The sequence below is a fragment of the Ricinus communis genome, chromosome 3, assembly GCF_019578655.1.
Source record: "Ricinus communis isolate WT05 ecotype wild-type chromosome 3, ASM1957865v1, whole genome shotgun sequence".
Taxonomy (NCBI): domain Eukaryota; kingdom Viridiplantae; phylum Streptophyta; class Magnoliopsida; order Malpighiales; family Euphorbiaceae; genus Ricinus; species Ricinus communis.
In genome coordinates this window covers 32,513,697-32,536,929 of record NC_063258.1, presented here as the reverse complement: position 1 = coordinate 32,536,929, position 23,233 = coordinate 32,513,697, and the positions used below count along the sequence as shown (strand labels likewise).

General features: G+C 34.6%; 5 protein-coding genes across 8 annotated transcripts; 1 reads left to right on the top strand and 4 right to left on the bottom strand.

Moving 5' to 3' along the window:
- Positions 1 to 512: 512 nt before the first annotated feature.
- On the top strand, positions 513 to 4,197 carry LOC8274184 (3-hydroxyisobutyryl-CoA hydrolase-like protein 2, mitochondrial). The gene is made up of 14 exons (XM_002515380.4): positions 513 to 876; positions 1,076 to 1,156; positions 1,271 to 1,339; positions 1,556 to 1,619; positions 1,718 to 1,797; positions 1,982 to 2,065; positions 2,389 to 2,473; positions 2,583 to 2,668; positions 2,750 to 2,871; positions 3,094 to 3,154; positions 3,257 to 3,355; positions 3,438 to 3,539; positions 3,609 to 3,650; positions 3,742 to 4,197. Exons 1-14 carry the CDS (start codon positions 751 to 753, stop codon positions 3,859 to 3,861), a joined length of 1,221 nt encoding a protein of 406 aa, XP_002515426.1. The 5' UTR covers positions 513 to 750; the 3' UTR covers positions 3,862 to 4,197.
- Positions 4,198 to 4,442: 245 nt separating this feature from the next.
- On the bottom strand, positions 4,443 to 7,643 carry LOC8274185 (probable WRKY transcription factor 32). The gene is made up of 5 exons (XM_015717076.3): positions 7,028 to 7,643; positions 5,753 to 6,402; positions 5,573 to 5,674; positions 5,332 to 5,484; positions 4,443 to 5,050 (listed from the first exon to the last, which is right to left on the bottom strand). The coding sequence occupies exons 1-5, from the start codon at positions 7,115 to 7,117 to the stop codon at positions 4,690 to 4,692; spliced, it is 1,356 nt and encodes a 451-aa protein (XP_015572562.1). The 5' UTR covers positions 7,118 to 7,643; the 3' UTR covers positions 4,443 to 4,689.
- A 543-nt stretch (positions 7,644 to 8,186) lies between these two features.
- LOC8274186 (DNA-directed RNA polymerases IV and V subunit 2) lies at positions 8,187 to 13,923 on the bottom strand. The gene is made up of 8 exons (XM_002515382.4): positions 13,796 to 13,923; positions 13,164 to 13,706; positions 12,782 to 12,994; positions 11,713 to 12,593; positions 10,691 to 10,982; positions 9,563 to 10,513; positions 9,103 to 9,374; positions 8,187 to 8,877 (listed from the first exon to the last, which is right to left on the bottom strand). Exons 2-8 carry the CDS (start codon positions 13,662 to 13,664, stop codon positions 8,376 to 8,378), a joined length of 3,612 nt encoding a protein of 1,203 aa, XP_002515428.2. The 5' UTR covers positions 13,665 to 13,706; positions 13,796 to 13,923; the 3' UTR covers positions 8,187 to 8,375.
- A 1,372-nt stretch (positions 13,924 to 15,295) lies between these two features.
- On the bottom strand, positions 15,296 to 17,971 carry LOC8274187 (chorismate mutase 2). 3 transcript variants are annotated; one of them, XM_015717014.3, is made up of 6 exons: positions 17,554 to 17,971; positions 16,979 to 17,195; positions 16,456 to 16,542; positions 16,227 to 16,370; positions 16,019 to 16,111; positions 15,296 to 15,702 (listed from the first exon to the last, which is right to left on the bottom strand). In XM_015717014.3, exons 2-6 carry the CDS (start codon positions 17,183 to 17,185, stop codon positions 15,472 to 15,474), a joined length of 762 nt encoding a protein of 253 aa, XP_015572500.1. In that variant the 5' UTR covers positions 17,186 to 17,195; positions 17,554 to 17,971; the 3' UTR covers positions 15,296 to 15,471. The 3 variants fall into 3 exon arrangements, with proteins under 3 accessions (XP_015572500.1, XP_015572499.1, XP_015572498.1); XM_015717013.3 differs by having other exon boundaries at positions 16,979 to 17,192; positions 17,554 to 17,970; XM_015717012.3 differs by lacking the exon at positions 17,554 to 17,971 and having other exon boundaries at positions 16,979 to 17,451.
- Positions 17,972 to 19,144: 1,173 nt separating this feature from the next.
- LOC8274188 (protein POLAR LOCALIZATION DURING ASYMMETRIC DIVISION AND REDISTRIBUTION) lies at positions 19,145 to 21,113 on the bottom strand. Of its 2 annotated transcripts, none has more exons than XM_015717015.3 (3): positions 20,567 to 21,113; positions 20,038 to 20,459; positions 19,145 to 19,636 (listed from the first exon to the last, which is right to left on the bottom strand). In XM_015717015.3, the coding sequence occupies exons 1-3, from the start codon at positions 20,916 to 20,918 to the stop codon at positions 19,268 to 19,270; spliced, it is 1,143 nt and encodes a 380-aa protein (XP_015572501.1). In that variant the 5' UTR covers positions 20,919 to 21,113; the 3' UTR covers positions 19,145 to 19,267. The 2 variants fall into 2 exon arrangements, with proteins under 2 accessions (XP_015572501.1, XP_002515430.1); XM_002515384.4 differs by having other exon boundaries at positions 19,145 to 19,627; positions 20,567 to 21,106.
- Between the last annotated feature and the right edge of the window lie 2,120 nt (positions 21,114 to 23,233).

Sequence of the window (23,233 nt, the reverse complement as noted above, 5' to 3'; positions counted from 1 at the left end):
CAAACCTTCGTAACAAATCAAATCTTAAAATATATAAACATACATTAATATATCCATCTTTAAAATCCCATTTAGAGGGGCCATGGCCACCTTCAGTCCTTCCTAGTTCCACCTGTGCACCCAACAATATATCATGATGCTGATAAAACGTGATTATTTTAACTTCATAGATAGAATTTTACATTAAGATTTTTGTGAATAATTAGTTTCAGCAATTCATACTTCTTTCTTAAATAAAAAAAAAAAAAGCAATATACCAATTGAACTTTATTTTAATGAATTTTTCAGTTTAATGCATTGTACGTCCAGATTTATATTAAGATAAAATCGATGCATGATTAAATACATAAAATTTACTACCGCTCAGAGTTGGCACTCATAAAAAAGACTATATTTTGATTTTATAAATAAAATAATAATAATTCAAACTCAAAAATTTATTTAAATCAAAATATATAACTAAATTCTTAAGTATCATTAAAAGTTAGAAAGTCTCATAACCAGACAGAATAGTGCAGAATTGGGCTTTAATGGCAACAGTTCAGTGCGGCCCATTTATGGCCGCAGTCAGCACCCGGAACTCCAACAGAGAGTCGAGTCACAGCGTACACTCTCCTCAGTATCCGCTTTCTTCTCCGCTTGAAAGTTGAAGGAAACGCATTTTTTACAGAACACAATACCAAGGCGGCCTTCTTTATTTTCAGTTCTTAAAAAACATCCAGAGAAGCAAGCAAAGATAAATATAGAGAGATGCAGAGAGTAAACCAATTGGTAAAAGTAAGACATTTAGTCAATTCAAGAATTGGGTTCCTTTCCACACCAAGAGAATTTTCTGCTCTACCAAACTACGCTCAAAATGATGATCTTCAAGACCAGGTCAATCCCTCTCTTTCTCTCTTCATTTTTCTATCTTTATAAGTAATATATGAATAGTGTATGCAATAAATTGTAGAAGAAGGAACAGTTTTAACAGGGAGCTTGATTAGTCCTTTTATTTGATAAAAGAGTTGTCTTTGCGTATGATTCGATTTAACCCACTCGGTTAGAAGAGCTTTATTCAGACTGTAATTTACAGGTTTTGGTTGAAGGAAGAGCTAAATCAAGAGCAGCCATTCTTAATAGGCCTTCTTCTCTCAACTCTCTCACTGAGCCTATGGTTTCTTTTCTCTCTCGCTTTCTTTTCATTTTTCTTCTTCATACTTGATTACTATGGGGCAAGTATATATGTATATATATTTAAAAATTGAATCTTTTTCCTTTTTCTTTGTAGCTAGCAAGGCTCAAGAGATTGTATGAATCATGGGAAGAAAATCCAGATATTGGATTTGTCTTAATGAAGGTATAACATTGGCTATTTAGAATTTCATGTCGATATATAGAGCTTATCAAATGGTATCAATATTGGCTATTCAAAGGGAACTGTAAAACTTTATTCTGTTTCAACTTGCATTTTGAAAAAAGTGATTGAGAATAGTTTTTAACAAATGCTCCTCGTTCTTTAATTTAGTCGGCTTTGCCTTTGGTGTCTAACCTACTTCCTTCAAATCTTTTGAAGGGTAGCGGCAGGGCATTCTGTTCTGGTGCTGACGTTGTATCCCTCAGTGAGTTAGTTAATGAAGGTAGATGTCCTTAAGCTTAATTACGCTGCCATTTTCACCTTTTATTGGAAGTTATTGGTATTGCTCGCATTCTTCTCAATTAGTTTTACTATATGCAGGTAGAGTTGATGAGTGCAAAAGCTTTTTTCAGATATTATATAAGTTTGCCTACCTACAAGGAACATACTTGAAGCCACATGTGAGAATACAACACTTTATGCGATTTTTATAATTAGATAAGATTAGTTTAGAGCTTGAGTTTTTTTGTCTGACATATTCTAGTATTTAAAATTTATTGTCTGTGTGCCAGAAAAACTTTTTAGCTTCTGTACATATCTGGTCTATGGAATTTGTTTCGTTGAACATAATCGATATTTTTACAGGTGGCTATCTTGGACGGTATCACAATGGGATGTGGAGCTGGAATTTCACTCCCAGGAATGTTTAGTATTGTAACTGATAAAACTGTATGTTACTGTTGCTACACCCTAATAGAGGCAGTTTTACTGAATTGCAGCAATTTCATACTTGTCTTAGTTATCTGAATCATTCTCCTTTGAATTAGTAGGGACAACTGTGTCAATTATTGATATGGTGGTTATATGTCAGTTTTTTTTTAGAGTTAAGTTCACTGAAATGATTTTTTTGATAGTTAAGTTCACTGAAATGATTGATTTGCTCGCATTTAAATCTAGTTTCTGCTGTATCGTAATTGTGGAATCTGCCGTGTTTTTATTTAAGGTAATAATGTACTCAAGGAAACTACTTCCTGTTTTTACACAAAATTCAGGTTTTTGCGCATCCTGAGGCTCAAATGGGTTTCCATCCCGATGCAGGGGCTTCCTATTATCTTTCTCGCCTCCCTGGTTACTTGGGTAATATGCATATCTTGCAATCCGAAATATGTAAATCATATTGTACATATAGCTGTGTTTTGCCTGTGAATTCAAAGGTATCCAATGGATGTTGCTTTTCTTTTGTCAGGGGAATACTTAGCTCTAACAGGAGATAAGCTTAATGGTGCAGAAATGATTGCTTGTGGGCTTGCTACCCATTACACATTAAACGCGGTTTGTTCTAGCTGCAATCTATGGCTATAATTTTATCTTTTATTACTTACAGTTTCTTATAGTAACGAGCTTACTGGGCAGAGACTGGCTTTGATCGAGGAACGCCTTGGAAGATTGGTCACAGATGATCGTACTGTCATTGAGACTTCTCTTGCACAATATGGTGATCTTGTCTATCCAGATAAGACAAGTGTCCTTCACAAGTAATGCTTTATTCTCTGCTTCTTACTTTGGCCATCTGCTTATTGCATCTAAAATTCTGCAATTTGTATCTAAAATGCGGGTTATATTTATAATTGGTCAAGGACTAAGGTATTCCAGCAATATACGTGCTTGTCATTTCCATGTGGTGTGGCATGCTTGATGCGAGTTCATTTAGCATATAGACCCAACTGATCTTTTTTTTTTTCCTTTTCTTTTTTCAGGATTGAGACCATTGATAAATGTTTCAGCCATGATACAGTAGAGGAAATAATTGATGCATTGGTAAGCCTCACATTCTATGTAAAGAAAATGCATTCCATCTATCAGTTCTAAGCTGGTCCTCTATTACTTATTGTATTTATTCTTATTTATTGATATTCTCAGGAAAATGAAGCAGCTAGCTCTTATGATGCATGGTTGAAAGCAGCACTTACAAAAATAAAAGAAGCCTCCCCGCTAAGCTTAAAAGTTGTCTTACAATCTGTAAGTCATCACTACCTTAAATCTATGTTGGTCTCCGTTGTGATTGTTGGAGTCTTGGCATAAGTTTGCATATGGCATTTAGATACGAGAAGGTAGATTTCAATCTCTGGATAAGTGCCTAGCTCGTGAATATCGAATTTCCCTCACTGGTGTCTCCAAAAGGGTCTCCAATGACTTCTGTGAGGTATAGCTTTCTTCTTATCTTTGATATTGAGAACGGTGGGACGACTTAACCTTATGTTCCTGCTTACAGGGAGTCCGAGCTCGATTAGTGGATAAGGATTTTGCTCCAAAGGTGACTAACTATAATTGTTTACATAGTCCCATCAAATATATTTTTTTGCAACTTGTCTTAACTCGATTGGTAATATGCTTCCAATATGCAGTGGGATCCTCCTAGTTTAAGAGAAGTAAGTGAAGACATGGTGGACTGCCATTTCTCTCCGCTAAGCGAGCTTGAATCTGAGCTAGAGCTGCCCACAGCAATACGAGAATCTTATATGTGAGAAGGATCAATTAAGAGTCTAAAATAGGGAGAGTGCTGCTAGCTCACATTCTATGGCTAGGTGGCAATTGAGCCATTCAAATTTTCTGTAATCACTTCCCAACGCAATATGCTGTAATAGCTAAAATGCTGTTTTTCTCATTCATTGGCATATTTTTGACACGAGGATGTGCTTGTATAAGATTTTGCTAGACTTAGATGTGGTAGCAGGCCAGCAGTAAATGTAAATGTTGGTTTTCCTGTCACCTAGAAACGAAGGGAAAAGCCCTTGTTGGATGCAACTTTAGGTTAATGCATCACGCTCGAATGACATGGCAACTGATGAAATTTCAATGTCTCCATGGAAGTTATGATGGCGCCATTTTGTGGAAAACGAAAAGCCCCAAGTTACTGCATTTTATGACCTGCCCCTCTTTAAATGAAAAAATATCAAGCGGATCATCGTAAATTGCTGCTTCTGACGACAGTGCGTCATTGACATTAGCATGTCATTAGATGCCAGTCAGTTTTTTCTTGGATAATATGAAGCTGGGACGTTGAAGTTTTAAAATAGGCTAAATAGAATTCTCTTGTATGATTCAATGAATCAATCTTGACCTTCCAAGCTGAATGGAATTGCTGATTAGAAAACCTCTATTACAAGAATTGAGGAAGCTACAAATCAATGATCTATAGATACTAAGATGCTGTACAGAAACCTTGTAAGGAAATCACCATGGAAAAACTGTCAACTTCGTTGAAACTTCAGTTGGGGAGGGTGCAAAATCTCCATCGAAGATGGAGCTCATTCAGATAAGTTTCTGCCTCAGTTTAAATTACAATTCGTTTCTCAACATGGCCTAAGTTCAGTTCCAATGCTGAGAAGAGTTTGAGCCGACTCCAATGCCATCTCACCTCCAAGCTCCAAGACCTTTTCGTCCATCATATTTTCTTCCCTGTCCACTGCCCATTCAGTTGAACTTGAAAACCTTTGACTGGATAAATTGCTAGTTTTCTTGCAGTGAGCAGCATTCGCATTGGCAGGAGGGGAATTATGAACAAGACTTTTTGAACCTTTTTGTTTCCTAGGTACTGGCATGTCATGGTCATGTTTCCCTTCATATTTAATTGTCGTGGTTCTTGCATCATCTATGGCCATCTCAACATGCTTACGGGAAGGGCATCCTGCTGATGTGCATCTATAGTAACTCCTAATATTTGATCAAGATGACAGGGGAAAGTAAGAACGATAAGTTCAGATAAAATATTTAGCCTGAACTAAATTGAGCATGAAAAACAGCAATAAACTCAAAATATTACGGCCTGCACAGAAATGGGTGACAACGCATGCCATAGAACATTGTATATGCTGTCTAATACCATGTCTAAAGCATACGAGTGTCAACATCCTTGGCTAATCTAATACCCACAGCAGAAGAAATGTGTTATAACTTATCCACCAATAAATGCATAGATTAATATACAACTATACCTCAAATAAGAATTCGCCTTCACCATTTTCTGACCATACTTCCGCCATCGAAAGCCATCGCTCGACATGGCCCCATCAGCAGCATGCACGACAATGTTGGTATCCTTAGTAGCTTTTAAGACAGGAGCTAAATATACACTGCTTTCTTTCTTCCTGTTTGTAGACCAATTATTGCATTTAAAATACCAAAAGGAAGCAGCTTTTCATTAGCAAGAGAACCAAATTCTACAGAAGAGCATACCTTTTTCTGGGCCATGGTTCAGCACCATGCTTCTCCGGAACCTCAGCCTTTGCAATTCCACAAGAGTTCTTTGTTTCATGTCCTATCTCACTTGTACAATAACTGTAAACCAAAACAATGAGTATGTTGAAGAGAAGCTTAACTTAAAACTGATACAAGAGGATCCTGCAAACGACTCACAATTTGCTTGACTCTAGCTCAGTACCATTCTGCTCCTCACCCTTAATCCCAAAGTTGCCATTAGAACTACTTGAACTTTGTTGTTCTGATTCAGTCATGTGTAGTGATGATTGCCTTCCATCCTCCCAACAGATAGACACATCTGCATTATCTACCTTATTATCTGAATCAACAATATGACTGCTTGCAGTAAGCTTAGCAGATGATGCAGACCCTCTTGAGATGTTGCATTTATTTTGCGAGAGATCATGATTATGTTGACCTATATAAACAGTATCGATAACCTGACCAGATTGATCACAGCGTTGAACCTTCTTCTTCGCATGGCAATTAGAATGTGAGCACCTATAGTAGCTTCTAAAACTTCTAGAACTCTTCACCTGCTTCTGGCCATACTTCCTCCAGCTATACCCATCAGTGGCAGGTGACTCCATAACAATACGGGGATGGCTAGTAATGCGGTCAATGTTTTCCGTCAACAAATGTTTTTGTATTACAGGTGCTGAATGGGAGATTGATATTGTAGCTGGAGCAAGAGATGATATATTGGTAGAAGGGTTCGTACATTCAGCCGGAAGTTCGAACTGTGCCTCAGACACTCTAGGCTTTGTTGACACCATAATTTCTTGTTGGGATGTATTGTATTGCCCCTACATCATAGATATCACATAATTCTCATAAAACAACTCTAAAGAAGTTCAAGGCAGAAGGATACCTTGCCAACCAAGAAGAATAATCTATATCAGGCCATTTGATTATTCATGAAAGCAGCATGTTTTCAGTTTCTTGCGAATTCCTATACTTTGAAATTCTTTTCCAAAATAATTAACTAAAACAAATCGTGGCTGCATACTCATAAAGCAAATTATAACGTCAAATTAAATGATCCATTATAAAATTTTAAAAGTATTTGAAATTTTATGAAAACTGATTACCTGATCTTCCAAAAAATGAGTAATTTAGACAAAAACGGTACAGGACATAGTATAAAAAACTAAGCTCATTCATTTCCTAACGATAGTGGGAAAGAAAGAAAAAAAAAAGATCCCAGTGAACTTGTTGTGATTCAGTGGCTAAAGTGTACCAAATAGCAAAGAAAAAAACTCGAACTGCATAAGTAACAAATTCAGAAAAGATCAACTCAAGAAACCAAATTGAGAAAGAGAAAATTCATGAGACAACAACAAAGCGAAAGCGAAGTAAAGTCCCATTCAAATAAGATAAATTAAAAAAAATATATACAAAACAAGCATAAAAACAAAAGCAGAAAGGAACCTGGAATCTAACAGTTGAAGAGTTGTTAGTCAAAACGCTTTTGAGTAGGCTGGAGAAGGAAGCTGAATCGGCCATTGATGAGTCACACATGACCCCTTCAAGCCTTAACAGAGAGAAAAGAGAGAGGGTACAAAAGAGTGTTATTGCGAGTATTTAGTGCAAAAAGCTGTTGGGTTTGTTTGAATTGGAGAGTCCTGTCCTCTGTTCGGTTATGGAGAGAAGAGAAGAGAAGATTTGAGAAACAAAGAAAGGTGATTAAGAGACACCGAAACAGAGAGGGAATGGTATATTATGGGACCCTTTTGCTGTCTTTTTGACTTATTATTGACCGGGCAGTTTTTGTTGCCTTTGACCATCTAACATCATCATCATCATCAAACTATTTAATTCTTTCGAGGGTTTTTTCTTCTTTTTTTTCAATGGTTTAGGGCTTTTGTTAATTTTTATGCCTTTGCCCTAACTGACCCTTTTCGGCGTTATAGCAATTTTGGGGGCTGGGTTTTGGGAATTTTAATAGAATTTAAACAAGGGTTGCCAGTTGCCAGTTGCCAGTTGCCATACTTACAGTTCTAGCCCATGTAATGCAGCCATATTACCTAACTGATGATGCTAATTGTATTTATATTTTAATATAAATTTTACATATTTTTATAATAAGTTTTATTGTATATTTTATAATTTCTATAATTTATATTATCTTCTTCTAATGGATTAATCAATACTTTAATTTTAATCTATAGCCATTAAATTGAAATTAAAAATTTAATTGAACATATTATAATTTTCAAACTACATCTTTTATTCTTTCAATGAATAAATTATTTATATTTTATAAGCATTAAATTCATTTAGATAAGATTACATTCACTTAAGCTTATTCGAGATTAACTCAATACAAAACAATTCAAGCAAGGCTCAATTCGATGCATTTCATCCTAGCTTGAGATCAAAAGAAAGAGAGAAGGAAAGAAAAACTTTGTGAGGCTCCACCGGATGGCGTCCCTGTTGGAACTCGCCTATAATTCACAGCCCATCAACAGAAACATGAGAGACCATTTTCAGATCCTGTCTCACAGGACTATGAAAGTTACCCTGCAATGGATTCTCCGTTAAAAGATCTACAATTTGCCACAACCCAAATGACATTAAGCATGCAAAGTGGCAAAATCATATACTTCACATTACATTAGAGGTCAAAGAACACTGCTACATAAATGCTACTTAAACTAAGCCAAGGTAACCCTGTACACTACAGGTTTGCAGTTATGGGAAATATACCAAATAGCACATACGCCAAGGTTGAATATGCAAAAGCCTGACAACAACAAGCAAATAACTCATTACAAGCTCAACAAAGCCGGGTTTCAAACTTCAAACTTATGCCCATGCTGAAAAGTTCCTGACACAATAACTTGGCCCCATAAGGTACATTTACCTTAACAATTTCATCAACAGACTCACAAACCCGGCAATATGGACCCCTAATCTTGCGACCACCAGGCACCGCCCGTTGAATCACATTTGCCACGTTCTTGCATTTCTGGCAAATATGCATCTGTGAAGAGTCGCTGAGAGTAAAAAGGCGCTCATGCAGATTTGCAGATGCACCATGAGCTATAAGGCAGTCGCGCTCCATCTCTCCAAACTTGATACCACCAAAACGCTTGCGATCTGCAACTGGCTGTCTGGTGAGTGGGTGAACAGGCCCAGTGTTGCGGAACTTTACTTTGTCTTCAGCCATGTGGATCAATCGCTGGTAGAATGTGGGACCCATAAATATGAGAGATCGAACCATTTCACCAGTTCGCCCATTGTAAACTCTTTCGTTTCCCCATCTTGAAAATCCAGCCCTGCATGCATATTCAATATAAAAAATTCATTTATGCAATCTATAGAAAACACAAATAGCAATCAAATATGGATTCAATCTGCACAAGGGAAGCCGGCCAGATAAAACACAATTTTAAGAAAGCAACGAATTAATAACTTTTGCATGGTGACAAAGCAGTGCAAATGATAACATAACTAATGGGCATAGCAGTGCAAATGACAACATAATTACTGGGCATAGTCACCTGTGCAGCTGGTTTGTGATTGCTTCAACAGACAGAGTGGAGAAAGGAGTGGCATATTTCATTGAACCACCACAGGCAATCCCCTTTCCCAAAGCAGCCTCTAAGAGTTGACCGGGAGTTTGTCGTGAAGGAAATGAATGCGGATTTATAACAATATCAGGGACTATTCCCTGTCTTGTGAAAGGGAAGTTCTCTTGAGACTCCAAAAATCCTAGAACACCCTTTTGTCCATGCATGCTTGAGAACTTGTCTCCAAGACATGGAGAACGAACCTGCACCGTTGAATTAGAAGCACAATCAATGAGCAAGTAACTTGATCTAGAATGGAATATAATAAAGCAGAAAAAGGGCCAGAATACTAGAATATAACTAGCACTACCATGCATGTAAACGGTAGTGCATACAGAGCTACATATGTGATCAATGCATGTGCTAAAAGTGTAACCTTTCACAAATATACCTGTCTCAGAGACACAACAGCAAAATTCTTCCCCTCGTCATTTGAAGACAATACAACTTTCTGGACCATGCCCCTTTCAGTGTGCTTCAGTTTTATACTGTGATCAGGCCCAGATTCAGCACACCTCCCAATAACAATATCACCACTTTGAAGATTAGCACCAATAAAAGGAAAGCCATCATCATCAAGGCTGTCAACACGTCCAATTTTACTTGGTATCTTCCCAAAATTTACATTGTCATCATACTTCCTCCTCTTGTCTAATAATTCCTTGTTATCAACATCAGCCTTATAACTTCTGATATGTTCCGACCGAAACATGCCGCGCTCCAAAGAAGCACGATTCATGACCAAGGAGTCCTCTTGGTTGTATCCTAGATGGACGTTGACTGCCACAATAGCATTTTGACCATTATACAACTCGGGCTTTGGTACAATTCCATTATGACCTCGTGTGTCTCCAGGTTTTCCAAGGCAATCAGAAGTCACTGTCCGAAAAAGTGGCCTTTGGGGATAGTACAATTGATGAGATAGCGTGTCCACTCTGATGTTTGGATTTGTTGTGGGAAAACCAATAGCTTGCTGAGAATGTTTCTGAGCCTGGTATAGAACTCTTCTTGCATGATCATGATTGGCGAAGGGAATGATTCCACAACTCAATCCTAATAAAAAGGACATGTCAAGTTCACAGTGTGTGTACTTCAGCGATTGCTTCCCATCAACTCCTGATAAAAGAAATTTGATACCCCATGCAGTGCTGCAGTCCTCTTCTTCTTCAGTTCCGACAAACTCAATAATTCCCTTGTCCAGAAGTGATTGGAAGGTACAATTTCCCCCTTTAAATGCTTCTATCTTATGTAAATTCTGAACAACCAAAAGGGGGCGTAAAATCCTTCCAGCATCAGAAAATATGCGTACTTCTTGTTGCTGTTCATCTCTTTTGATTTCCACCTTCCAAAGAAGGATGCAAACAATGTTAGGTAAGCAACAAAATCAAGTACATATAACAAAGCCAATACATGTTGCGTCAAACTGTTTGCAGGTTCAATAGTAGGGCAACAACATATATATCAAGCGGTCAAATACCAAACTACAAATTAAAAGTTGTCTATGGATTAAGAAGAGAACCTGCTGAGGCAACTTCTTCCTCCGTCGCAGGCGTCTAAGCTCGGCAACAAACAAGCGAGAATCTTCACAAACTCCAACCCATTCCCCATTGAGAAACACTTTATCCTTCTCGTCCAGGTCAGAATGGGAATCTTCAGGAACTTTCTCCATTCCACGAGCAATCAATTTGTCGATTAGAGGTTCTAATATGTTTACACTAACAAGTCCAGTAGTGGCCAAATTCTTTACAAGTCCACAGTTTTCACCATCAGGAGTAGAAAGAAAGCAAACCCTGCCCCAGTGAGAAGGGTGCCTGTGAGAAGTAATTTATATCAGGAAAAAGAAACAGCAATTGCCAAACATCTCATCTGACCAAACAAACTGCAATCTTCTTGATGATCTGACACAAGTTATTATAGCATTTATATGCAAAACCAAGAATTGTTTCAATTAACTTTTTTCAAAAACAAAAAAATAGAAAACTCTTTTCACCATCAACTGTTTGAGACTTGGCTTATACAGTTTATAACATAATATCAGCACACAGTCAATTATTGAGATCATCACCCATCCGTATCCAGTTGTGTCTGTCTGATTGCAAACCTTATATAAGTTTCCATTTTAGTTAGCACCCTGCCTTACATTTTTAAAGCATACCAAAAGAAAGAAAGAGAATCCATGCATCTCAAGTTCAGCCCACAAAGAACTCAAAAAGCATTTCATCACAATTAATCAATACTTTTCCACTCAGATAGTGACCAGATAAAGTGCAAAGAGAACTAATGACAAGAGGATCTAGGCTACTTCCTGCTCACTCTTAATGCTCCATGATTTCAAAATTCTCTCAGGTATTATGACAATATTCAGCGTTAAGAGTAAATTTCCAAAGTAAAAGCTGTAGTGAATAGCAATCCCTGATCTACCAGAATGGCCCTGTTCACAAACAGGTGAACATTAACCTGACCATCATTAATCATGACATATATGTGCTTAATTAACCAATCAAACAGCTAGAGTTTGTTTTTCAAAATTTGAAAACTTACGGGAATCTCGCATCTCCAACTTTCCCCGTGTATTGGACATGGTATCTTGTTTTCCGCAAATCAACCATAGTTTGCAATGGATTTGCACGGCCCAAATTTGCTACAACACCAGAAATCCTTTCCATTCTCTTGTACGGATGTGACCATGCTCCAGTTGAGAATGCTCTTGACAAACCGTTGGTGACTATAGAAGCATCCAAATAATGCTCAATCGGGCGCACATCCCGATCTCCATACAGGTCCTTCTGTAGAGCTTTGGCCATGCGCCTACGGGCATGTGCAATATGTACTTTTAGCTCCCGCTCTAGCAACTCTTTAGCCAACTCGAACCTTTTATTTCGAAAACTATCCCAGTTATTGCATTTTCTTTGGCCATTATATGCTTGTAAAAGGCACTTCACCATATAGCCTAGAAACCGGGCTTTTTGCCTTAGACTATGAAGAGTTGGAAACAGATACAATTCAAAGAAATCTTCATTTTCCCCTGGTGGAAATCTGGTTCCCCGTATCTGTCTTACAACATACTCGAGAGCCTCCTTCCCCCTGCGAAACCCCTCAGTTTTCTCATCAGCATCATGAATGGAGGCAAAGAAGATATTCACAATCCTAGCATCATTGGAGCCATAACCAATCAAATCAATCACTTCTTTGTCTGAGGTGACACCAAGGGCAAAAAACAAAATCCATAGAGGGATCTCTGTTGACAAGAAATACACAGTCAGACATTTCTTTTCTGCTTTAACGTCTTCAAGTGCAGAAAGCCCCACTAACCTAACAATCAATCTATTCCTCTTAATTTCAGACTTGTATGAGACTGTCCACCCCTGTATATTTGAAATCCAGAGTCTCTTCAAACAGATTTGCTCTTGTGCTATGAAAACCTGCAGTGTTGCAGAAGCAACACAAGATTGATTTTGACTTTTTTCTTTGAGAATCAAACCAAACACATACATTCCACAAATACACCTATAATTATTTCATTTCAAGAACCATGAGCTTAATCTTATTGTCAGGAACCAAAATACAGAAAACAGAAAAAGAAAACTTGAAGAACTAAGATTAGACTTACCTTCTCAGCACCCTTGATCAAAAAGTAACCTCCATGATCAAAGTCACAATCGCCTTTTTCAGCAGTTTTCATCCAACAAAGGTCAGACTTCACCATCACAGGCAAACTCCCAATTGTGATATTCCTATTATCTGTATTTAGAACCTCCTTGTCAACATATTGATCTTTGCCAGTTTTAAACTTGTCACTTCTAACAACTTTTCGAGTGTAGACCTGATAAATTTGCAGGAAATATCAGATTGGTGAAAAACTGCTAATTTGAAGAAAAAGCTAACTCTGTTATTATTCATTATTCATAATTTCTAAATCAACATATGAAGCAACAACACAAACCATAAAAAGTCAAAAATTAATTGAAATTGAAATAGATTAAATTACTTACCTCAACGCTAACATTGACTTTCATCTTGGAGGAATATGTCATATTCTGAAGCCTAGCATGTCTAGGAAGCATCTTATGTTCATCAGCACCAGACCAAAAAGTTGGCTTTTCTAAGGCAACCTTACCAAACTTAACAGAAGCGTATCTCCATTCATTCTCACCCTTCTTAGATGGATCATATCCAGGCTCCACAACCAACTCACCAAATGAATCAAAAGCCTTTTGTATCCCATTGTTAATAAAATCATTGTATGAGTTAATTTGATGACTAATTAAACCATACTCGTTAAAAAACAAAGTTGCTGCCTTGTTACAAAAATCTTTCAGTTTTGCTTCCCCTATATCGGTTAAACTTGTAGATGAGTCCATAAAATCACAATCGGAGCCAGAATCGGAGTCAAAATCAATGTCCATGTCGGTGGATGCTTTAAAAAGCTTCTCGGTTTTACTACTTGTGCCGATATCATTATCTTGTTCCATGGCATCATCATACTCTACCATTTTTTATTTCCTTCCCTTTTTTTTTTTGTAAGGTTCAAAAATCTGTTAAACAAACAAACGGCATCGTTTAAAACCCTTAAGCCCTAACAAATCTATAAAACAAAATCACATTGCTTGTAACAAAAACTTACAGTGACTTTGCAGAGTGCTTCCAGAACAAACCCGTTGTTTTTTATTTTGAATTTTAACAAAAAAAAAAAAATCAGCATAGAAAGGAAGTGTGAGCTTACTATGCTGGGAAAATGGCGAAGACGAGGAAATGCAGAGTCCTTGACAACAAGGCCATGGTGGGTCCCATTCGTCAGCACTTTTGAGTTAGGAAATGACGAATATATCCTTGTACTTAATAGTAAAAATAAACTTATTTTATTTAAAATAATAATAAAAAATGATAAAATTTCTACAAAAAAAGATGAAAAGAAACTTTGAATTACTACTTCATTCCTATAATAATACATTAATTGTGAAACAGGGAAGAGTTTGTAAATTTTATTTATTCTTTTTTAATAAATAAAATGATATTGACTTTAAAAATGTGGATATAAAATAGTATTAGCATATATTTTACATGATTTTTTTTTTGTTATTGTTATCATATATTCTTATATTTTTATTTTATTAAAAAATTATAAGTTAAATATGATGATTAAAGCAAGTTTTATTTACCATTTTAAAAAAAATTAAACTTTAAAATAATGATCACTTAATATAATAAATTTTAATAATATTATGTTTGGTTGAAAATTAAAAACTGTATAAAATTTATTTATAAATTCAAAATTTTTATGATTTGAATAAAATAAAAATTAATTTAGAATTTTACATATTTAAATTTGTGAGGAATTAGTTATAGCTAAATTATATTCTAACAAAATAAGTAGAATTTTTAAATGAATTCTATATTAGTTTGTCAATATTTATAATAACTCTAAAATATTTCTTTTAATTTAATTTTATTTCTTTTTTATATATTTTTCTTAAATGAAATAAATTTTGTAATAAATTTCAACTAAAAATAAATATATTTTGACACGAAACAATTTATAATCTAACCGTTAGTTATTTAAATGGCCACTCTAGAAGTCAATTACGAATTATGCATTTAAGGATATTTTCTTGAATATTTTTCAAAGATTTCTATACCTTAAATGGTACCTAACAAGAAGAAGTATAATTAATGATTAAGATCCATGACATTTTGAATGTAACGTAAAAGAAAAGAAAAAAGAAACTAATAACGGTAAAAGTTCATGTAGCTTTACATAAATTTTGAAATCTAATGAAACTTATCCAAGGATAAAATTAAGTACAAAATCAAAAAATATTAATATTTAAATTTTTATTAAATTATAAATTTTTTATAATTATAAATTTTATTCAATACTAAATATATAATTATAGAGAGATTTTAAATTCAAAAGCATTCAGTCAGGGGTGTGAGAAGGTATCCAAGCCTGCGAATAGGTTTATTGTATTCAATTCAAATTGGAGTGAAATTGTTTTATCACATGTTCCTGTAAATGAATATTACCATTTTAATGATGAAAATCTAAGTACCATAATAGCAAATATTACCGAAATGATATATGTCTTCACGAGGTATGTTAAATTGTCATAAGAAAGAAAGAAAGAAAGACAAAGGCTGCAATGATGACTTTATTTCTCAATCTGACAAGAATAATAAGGCATACATCCATGTACGCATGGACAATAAAAACATACATACTTCTCCATATATATGTTTGCCCCCTTACCTACGTTCACTAGAATCCATGAAGAATTTTCAGTAATGAAGAACGTGAGGATTTCAATCCAATCGGCGGAGGAGATACTCAACTTCAACGAGCTTGGTGAGTGGCATTACCCATTCGTCATAGAGATGCGATAGTATAGAAGGATCAACCTTGTATTTTTCAGCGCTGGTATTGTTTCCATGACTCACGTCTTGTCCAAACACCGTTGCCTTCTTTGCAACCCTTTTCTTCACTGTCTCTTCTACATTCTTAAATGTCAACATGTTCATCAGAGCATCTCTGTCCTGAAATAACACTGAAATTAGCCCACTGATATTTTTTATTTATTTTTAGAAACACTCTTTTTCTTAATCATCACAAGTACAAATCTGAGAATTATCAGTGATTTCATTAAGGTTTGACCATTTTTAGCCTTACTAAGTTCCATATTTGATTATACATTTGCAAATAATTGGCATGCCCGAGGCCATATTTCTGTGGAGCTACTGTGCGTGACCATAAGAATTTAAGTAATTAACATGCCTGCTGTTAGTGTACCATGATCATAAAAACAGCAACTATTCTGAAAACCGTTATAACCAATATCCTTAGCAGTGATACCTGAGAACGAATTGCAGGTTCATATTCTTGAGGAGCTTCCCTAAATTTGACTTCAGCCACAAATTTTCCATAATGGATTCTTCTAGACAGGGCCTGCAGAAGTGGTTTAGCAAAACCAAAAGAGAACCAAAAGAAAAGTGGTTTAGCAAAACCAAAAGAAAAGCAAAAATGTCACTACATCATAGCATGTAATATACAAAATCATCACCTGTAAACAGTTAAGATCATTAGCAGCTGTTGAAGCATAGTTACCATCATCCCCCTTAGTAACAAACAATGGGAGAAGCTTATTGAAATACATATCCCATATTTGTTTATTAACGTCAACAGAAGCAGCTGGAGGATGCAAGAACTACAAAAGAAGATTAGAATTCTTTAGCTGTTCATTTGAATCTAGTAAAATACGAAACAAAGATATTATAGGAGAAAACAATTACCTTTGGATATTTATGAGATGGCACTACTGAGTGTGGTAAATCATCTGGAAAGAAGGGATTTTCTTCTGGATTTTCATATCTCCCTGCCTGTAATATAGCCAGAATCAAACAGGTCTTTAATGGTTCATTGCCATGATCTCCGCACTCTAATTGGTCTTCGGCAAAATGCCAAAAGAATATAATCTAAATTCATCATGTGGAACCATATGATATTTTATTCCAATTCACCAGATTCGATTTTCCATTTTCAAAAAAACACAGCTTGGAAATTTTAGATAAGAAAGGAACAAATGGAAGGCAGCATCCAAGGGCCAAATAATGAAAATAGTTAAGAAAGACCGTTGACCCAACAAGGACTCGACAAAAACAAAAACTAACAATTCTTCTTTTTTCTTTTTTCTTTTTTCTTTTTTTTTTATCAAAAAGAGAACAAGAAAAACAGAATACAAACAAACAAGCTACCCAAAAACCAAGAAACCAAATACTTGAAAGAATAATATACAAATAAAAATTAGAGACTTGCCTTGGATTGAATTGCCTCAGTTTCCTTAACAATGAAGTGAACTAAAGAACCAGAAAACCCAGGAACCAAGTCTAAATTTTGACTATACAGAGGAGAGTTGCTAGGAAATCTTGATCTCTCTATCAAACAAAAGACAATTGTATCCTCTTGTCTCTCCAAAGATTGTCTCACCAGGTCAAGATTAAATGCAGTTCCAGAGTCAGCCATATTATATCTGCTAAAGCACATGAAAGCAAGGATCAGAGGCAATAGCAAATCCATTTGAATAAGTACCACCTGGGTGTAATAACAATGATGGTTGCAGAGAACACCAAAGAACAGATAAAACGAATGACCCAAGAACGAGAGACATTTGACCACAGCCACAAATTAAGGTCTTTTTATTTTATTTTTTATTTATGTATATAAATGGAAAGAATGAGAAATGGTATGTTTTGTTACATGTAAGGATAAAAAATGAATGGTTATTAGAAAAAAAAAAAAAAAAGGAAACGAAGAAAGCTTGAATGTATAAAAATTGAAGGTCGTTGGTGCATAAAAGAAAAAAGAAGGGAAAAAAATCAGGAGAGAAAAACCTGTTATGAAAAGTCAATCAGTATCTTTATTATTCTTCTTTCTTCTGCGTGCCTGTCTGTATGGTTGAGTTTCTCAAAGTCAAGAAATCCGGAGGGAAAAAATATCTTCAAAAAACTTCTAAATCTCAAGAAACATAAGTGTCAATGTTTATGTGGATTAGAATAAAATGGAGAGTTTTAATAGAATAGAAAAAGGAGAGGTGGAGGTGGAGGTGGAGGTGGAGGTGGGCGCGGAGTGACCGCGTAGCGCAGCGTCTTGTTGTATAAGGAAAGAGGTTTTGGCTTTTTGGATTGGCGTAGAGTGGGTTGCTTCAACGTGATTCTTGCGTGGAAGGACAGTGTCAGGTTAGTGGTGGAAGAAGTGAAGGGACATTATATTTAGAAAATGCTTCCCTTCTGTGTCCAAGATAGAATAAATGATTGATATACTTATATATATCAATTATTTTTTTATTAATTATAATATATATATCAAATCTGAATAAAATCTTTTTATTTATTTATACCGTTAGATGTTTTATTAGCCTCAAATCAAATGGGAATTATTAGAGCTTCCTTTCCTTCACTCTAAACGTGAAATAAATAAATAAAATAATGATCCCTATCTGCTAGCTATTTGAATATTAATTTTTTTTGTTCAATAATAAATGTACATTAAAGTTTACTCTTGGTCAGGCCGACATCTCACTTTTTTTTTATTTTAAAGTTACTATAGAATAAAAAATATTTTTTGAATCTCAGTAAATATATAAAATAATATGATTATATAATTAATATCAGTCCAACCAACATGTAACAACGCTAATTTAAAAATTACATCATGAAATAGGTAATAATACATTGATATTTATTTTCAATTCTTCTACCAAATAGTTTTAGAATGCAATCATCATCTTTGGGATTTGGTTCTTGAAAAAATTAGAGAGAGAATCAAAATTAATGATTCTGACTATCTAGTTTTTAATTCGCTAAAAACTAATTTAACATTGAATTATAATTTTTATCAATGAGAATTACTTGTTCCTTTCTCTTGAAAAATGCACTTCTTATTTATGTGAAAATCAAGTAAAGTTAATTAAAGTTAATCAAATAAGTAATAATAATAATGTTTTAGACTGAAACATTTATATAAAATAAGTTAAAAATAATCTATTAAAATTTATTTCGATTTTAATAATCTATTGTGGATTCTCTTCAATATTGATTCCTATCTTAGAATTTAAACCAAATGAGGCTTACAGCCTGACTTGTTTGTTCCGTTGAAGAACTATCGATGCCCCAAGAAGTCAACTATGAAACCGAAAAGGATGGACTGGTTCAATTATTAACAAATACTGATTGGTCTGGCATTTCAGTTTGGATTCCAGGAATCAAAACTCGGGGGACACAGAATAAATGTTTGGTAGTGTGCAATTAACAAAAAATTAACCAGGTTTAAAGTGCCCAGCTCCAAAAGTATAAAAAATGCAATGATCATGTTTTTTTTTGTTAAAAAAAAAGTAAAGAGGGACGACCAGTGGTTGCAACTCCCGCTGGACATGACCACATAGGCTCTCATCCGCCACGGAGTGTTCGTAGAGTCTACTCAATCTGAGCATTAACTTACTACTCATTTGCCATTGAGCGGTTCATATCAGGTACTATGCAATTTACAATTTCGGAGCAAAAGCAATTCATATTCAAACACCAATTACAGTTACACACACATGGTTATCTAATTAGCATCTTTCTCTTTGTCACAAATTTTATGTTCACCTTGAAGAGTGATAAGTCTTGGATCATGCGGGGAAGTGAACCCTGAAGGTTCCATGGCATGCCGTGAAATGAACCTTGCCGTGCCTTTCCACCAAGAAGCTTCCAATTCTTTCTCATAAAGCTTGTCTTTAAGAGATTCTATGACGGCTTCCAGCTCTCTTATTTGTTCTTGCTGTCTTGCTTCCAATAATTCATGCAATCTTCGCTCCAATTCATTTGGAGAAACTCCGCAGTCTGTGTCTGTCTCTTGCGGTTGAGGGTCAAACACTTCTGAACTTATAGTCTGGCTCTTAGAGGAGGCAGTGTGCTCATCAGTGACCTGCCATTTCTAACGTCCAACATTCAGAAGGCACCACTAGGAATATGCGGCGAGAAGATCATAAAAACATAAATCTCCCAAAGTAGGACAAAAAGTGAATCCTAGCTGTTTTTAAAATATCTATGAATCAATGGAGGACTCAGGACAGATCCCAATCCAAGGCAAACCAATGAGATTATTCGCCACTCTAAATCAGTTGGCTTTCTAAATTTAAGTCACTGTCTAGCATGCGAGTGTAATTAATTCATAATTCGCAGGCACATTCCAAGCAAATACCCTTAGCACGGGAGCAATGAAACTGTAACCATCTGCTGTGACTCCATAAAAACTTGTTTCTTATATCATAGAAAATTATATATTTATATTAAAAGAATACTAAAGCACACCAATAAACAAGCAATTCATGTTACCTTTATATTTAACTGCTCTGGATGTTTCAGCAACTTCTCCCTATCCAAGTGAAATTGCAAACGTTCTAATTCAGCTTCAAGCTCCGCCTCGAGTTGACCCATTCCCTCTTCTTTTTCAGGTGTTTCCCACTTCGAAGACTGATCACAAACTGTAACCCTTGAAGACTCGGCTAAAACCAGAATTTCTACATCAGGAGTTTCCGCACCCTTAATAGCAGAATAGGCAAATACATCATTGGATTCAGCAGCCTTACAAAGTTCCTCTTTCTTAAGCAGTTCCTGTCTGGTACTTTGGAGAAGTGCTTCCATTTGCATCCTCATATCAATCATCTTAGTAAGTTCAGTTTTACTCACGGCGATTAGATATAGAAGACCGCACCCAACTCCTAAGTTGAAGGAACTATCATTCCTGCTACTTTGCCCTAGAAAAACAAACAAACAGAAAACCCATTAACATCAGAATACCATATTAAAAAGTAATCCAATTCTCAAACAAATAAGAGACTTGGTTACATAAAAACTAACTAACCAGTTTCTGATTCATTGAGACAATTCACCGAACGACTTTCCTGCGTAGTCAAATTACTCAATTCACTTTCATCCTTCACTCTCTTCACTCTACACCGTCTCAATCCAGCGATCCACCTAGATACAATCCGGCGGGGAGAGGAACAGTCTATGCTATTAGGGCAATCTTTAGAACCACCCATTGGAGGTTTCTCCTTAAAGATGCAAACTTGCACCTCCTCCTCGTCGTCGTCGTCCGAATGTAAAATATCCGCTATGCGTAAAGGAGGGTTTTGATTTTGAACTGGGGGAGGAGAAGAAGAAGAAGAAGAAGAAAAAAAAGAGGGTTTTTTAAGATTGAAAATTGGGTTCATGAGATTATCGTGAAAACAATTAAATGCGATGAATCAGTGACAGAGTGTTTTCCGGGGAAGGAGAAGAGAATTTGGGAATTGGGAGGGAAAGTTTTAAATGATTTGCATATTTTTGGGCTTTACTGTCTGTATGATTGGTGTCTTTTTTTTTTAGAACTCATGTATGATTGGTGTCTCAATATATGCTATCTGTATTGTTATTATTACTATTATTATTATTATTATTAAGAATAATGATTGGCATTGAAAATAAATAAATAAAAACAATAAAAATTGGTATTAGTGTGACAATGCCAAAACATGTAAATTTGCCATCAATTTTAAGAATGGTGGTGCAGGCAATAATTAAATTCAATGGCGCGCCTGGTGACATAAGCTTCTTTAATCTTAGCATTGTCTTCTCTTTACATAAATTTTTATAAAGTTTGAAATAATTATTATATAAAAATTTAATAATTAAGTTATTTTTTATTATTTTTTATTTATTTGAGGCGAATAGACCATATAGACTACACAACATAAAATAGTTAATCTTTTTTACTCGCTATAAAGGCGAAAACTCACTTAGTTATGAGAAAATGTCTCAAAACTTCTAAAAACATACGCTCTTACCACTTAAGGTAGGTCTCAATGTTCAATCTATTATGATAACATAAACTATAGAGTATTATGTTTTTCTCTACTTATATCATAAATAAATACTCTATCCATATGAAAATATATTATTTGAATAATTAATTATATCATTATATCTTATAGTTTTTTTCATAATTAATATATCCTATATATATCCAAATAAAAACTAAAAATAATATAATATGTGAGATCTAACAAAAATATTCTTAAATATAATATTTTTAAAAATCTAAATTCTCGTCTCTATACAAAATGAATTACTGTCTGCATAGTAAATGTAAAGGGATAGCAAAAATCTCCTATTATTTAATTAATAAAAAATTGGAACTCTTCTGACTTTTTTTTTAAAAAAAGATAGAAATAGTAAAACATAAAAACGAAAAACTCATTTTTCTTGTCACACTTCTAAATAGTTTTTTAAGAGACTAATATTATTAAAGATGAAATATATGGCATTGAGTTTTATTCTTCCAATATGGTTAAAGTGAATATCTACTTTCATACATTTTACCAACATTGTCATAGATTGATTGATTTATAGCATCAAAAGATCAATAATAAAAAAAAATTATTTTTTAAAAAATAATATGGATATTTCATACATCTCGTATAAAAAATAAAAATAAAAATCAAATAATAAACACAAATAAAAAATATATATTTATAACAATCATTAATCGTGTTGATAAAGCAGTAAACTGTAATTCTGCAAAAAGAATGCTCCACTCGGTGGCACTAAGCCACACATCAACTTTATATATGTCTTTTGACGAGCCCAATTGTTTGAATATCAGATTTTTTTTTCTTTTTGCTATCCCTATAAAGGGAGAACTTAACACCTCTAATAAAACTCTTATATAATGAAAACTCAAAATTCACATAAATTGAAGACCATACAACTCATCCAGAAACACTAAAACTTATTTATTGAAATTAATTAATAATAAGAAAAAAAAATAGATCACCACTAATCTAAATATGTCAATCAGGGGGCAAAAGATAAAATATTAATGAATAAAAAAAAGAGAAATAACTAGATTGATATTCTTTGTTATTTGTGCGAGAATATAATATAAAAATTTATTAATTTAATATATAAATGATAATTAAATGAAATGTGAAACATACTCAAAAATTAATCTAAAATTTGATTTAAGTAGTTTATATTGGAAACGAATTAACAGTAGAAGCAATGAAAATAACAATTTGATCCTTCAAACATTTGGTAAGATTGGAAGGAAGGAAGGAAGGAGATGTGAATTGCAAGAAGTTCCTTACTACCAACATTTGCACGTTCTCCAACCACAATCACAAGTCACACTCACCAAGCAATTTAATATGCATCCACTTCAACTTCTTCTTTTCTTCCCATTTAACCTTCTCATTTTAATTTTTGACTGCTTTATAAAATCACAACCCTTAAACACCTGGCTGCTTTTCTAATATATATTGTTTTTATATTTATAAGTATAGTTTTTGTGAGATTATTATTGTTGCAAATTTGGCTGTTCAAGTAATGAAAAAAAAAATCAATTTTGTAAAAAAAAAGGAAAAAAGGAAAAAAGTAAAAAAGACAAGCTCAAGGTGACAGTATGGGAAAAGAGGAAGATTCAGGTAGGGCACATGATTAGGGCAAACAGAAGTTGTAGTGGAATGACCCAATTGAGGGGTCTCTTTGG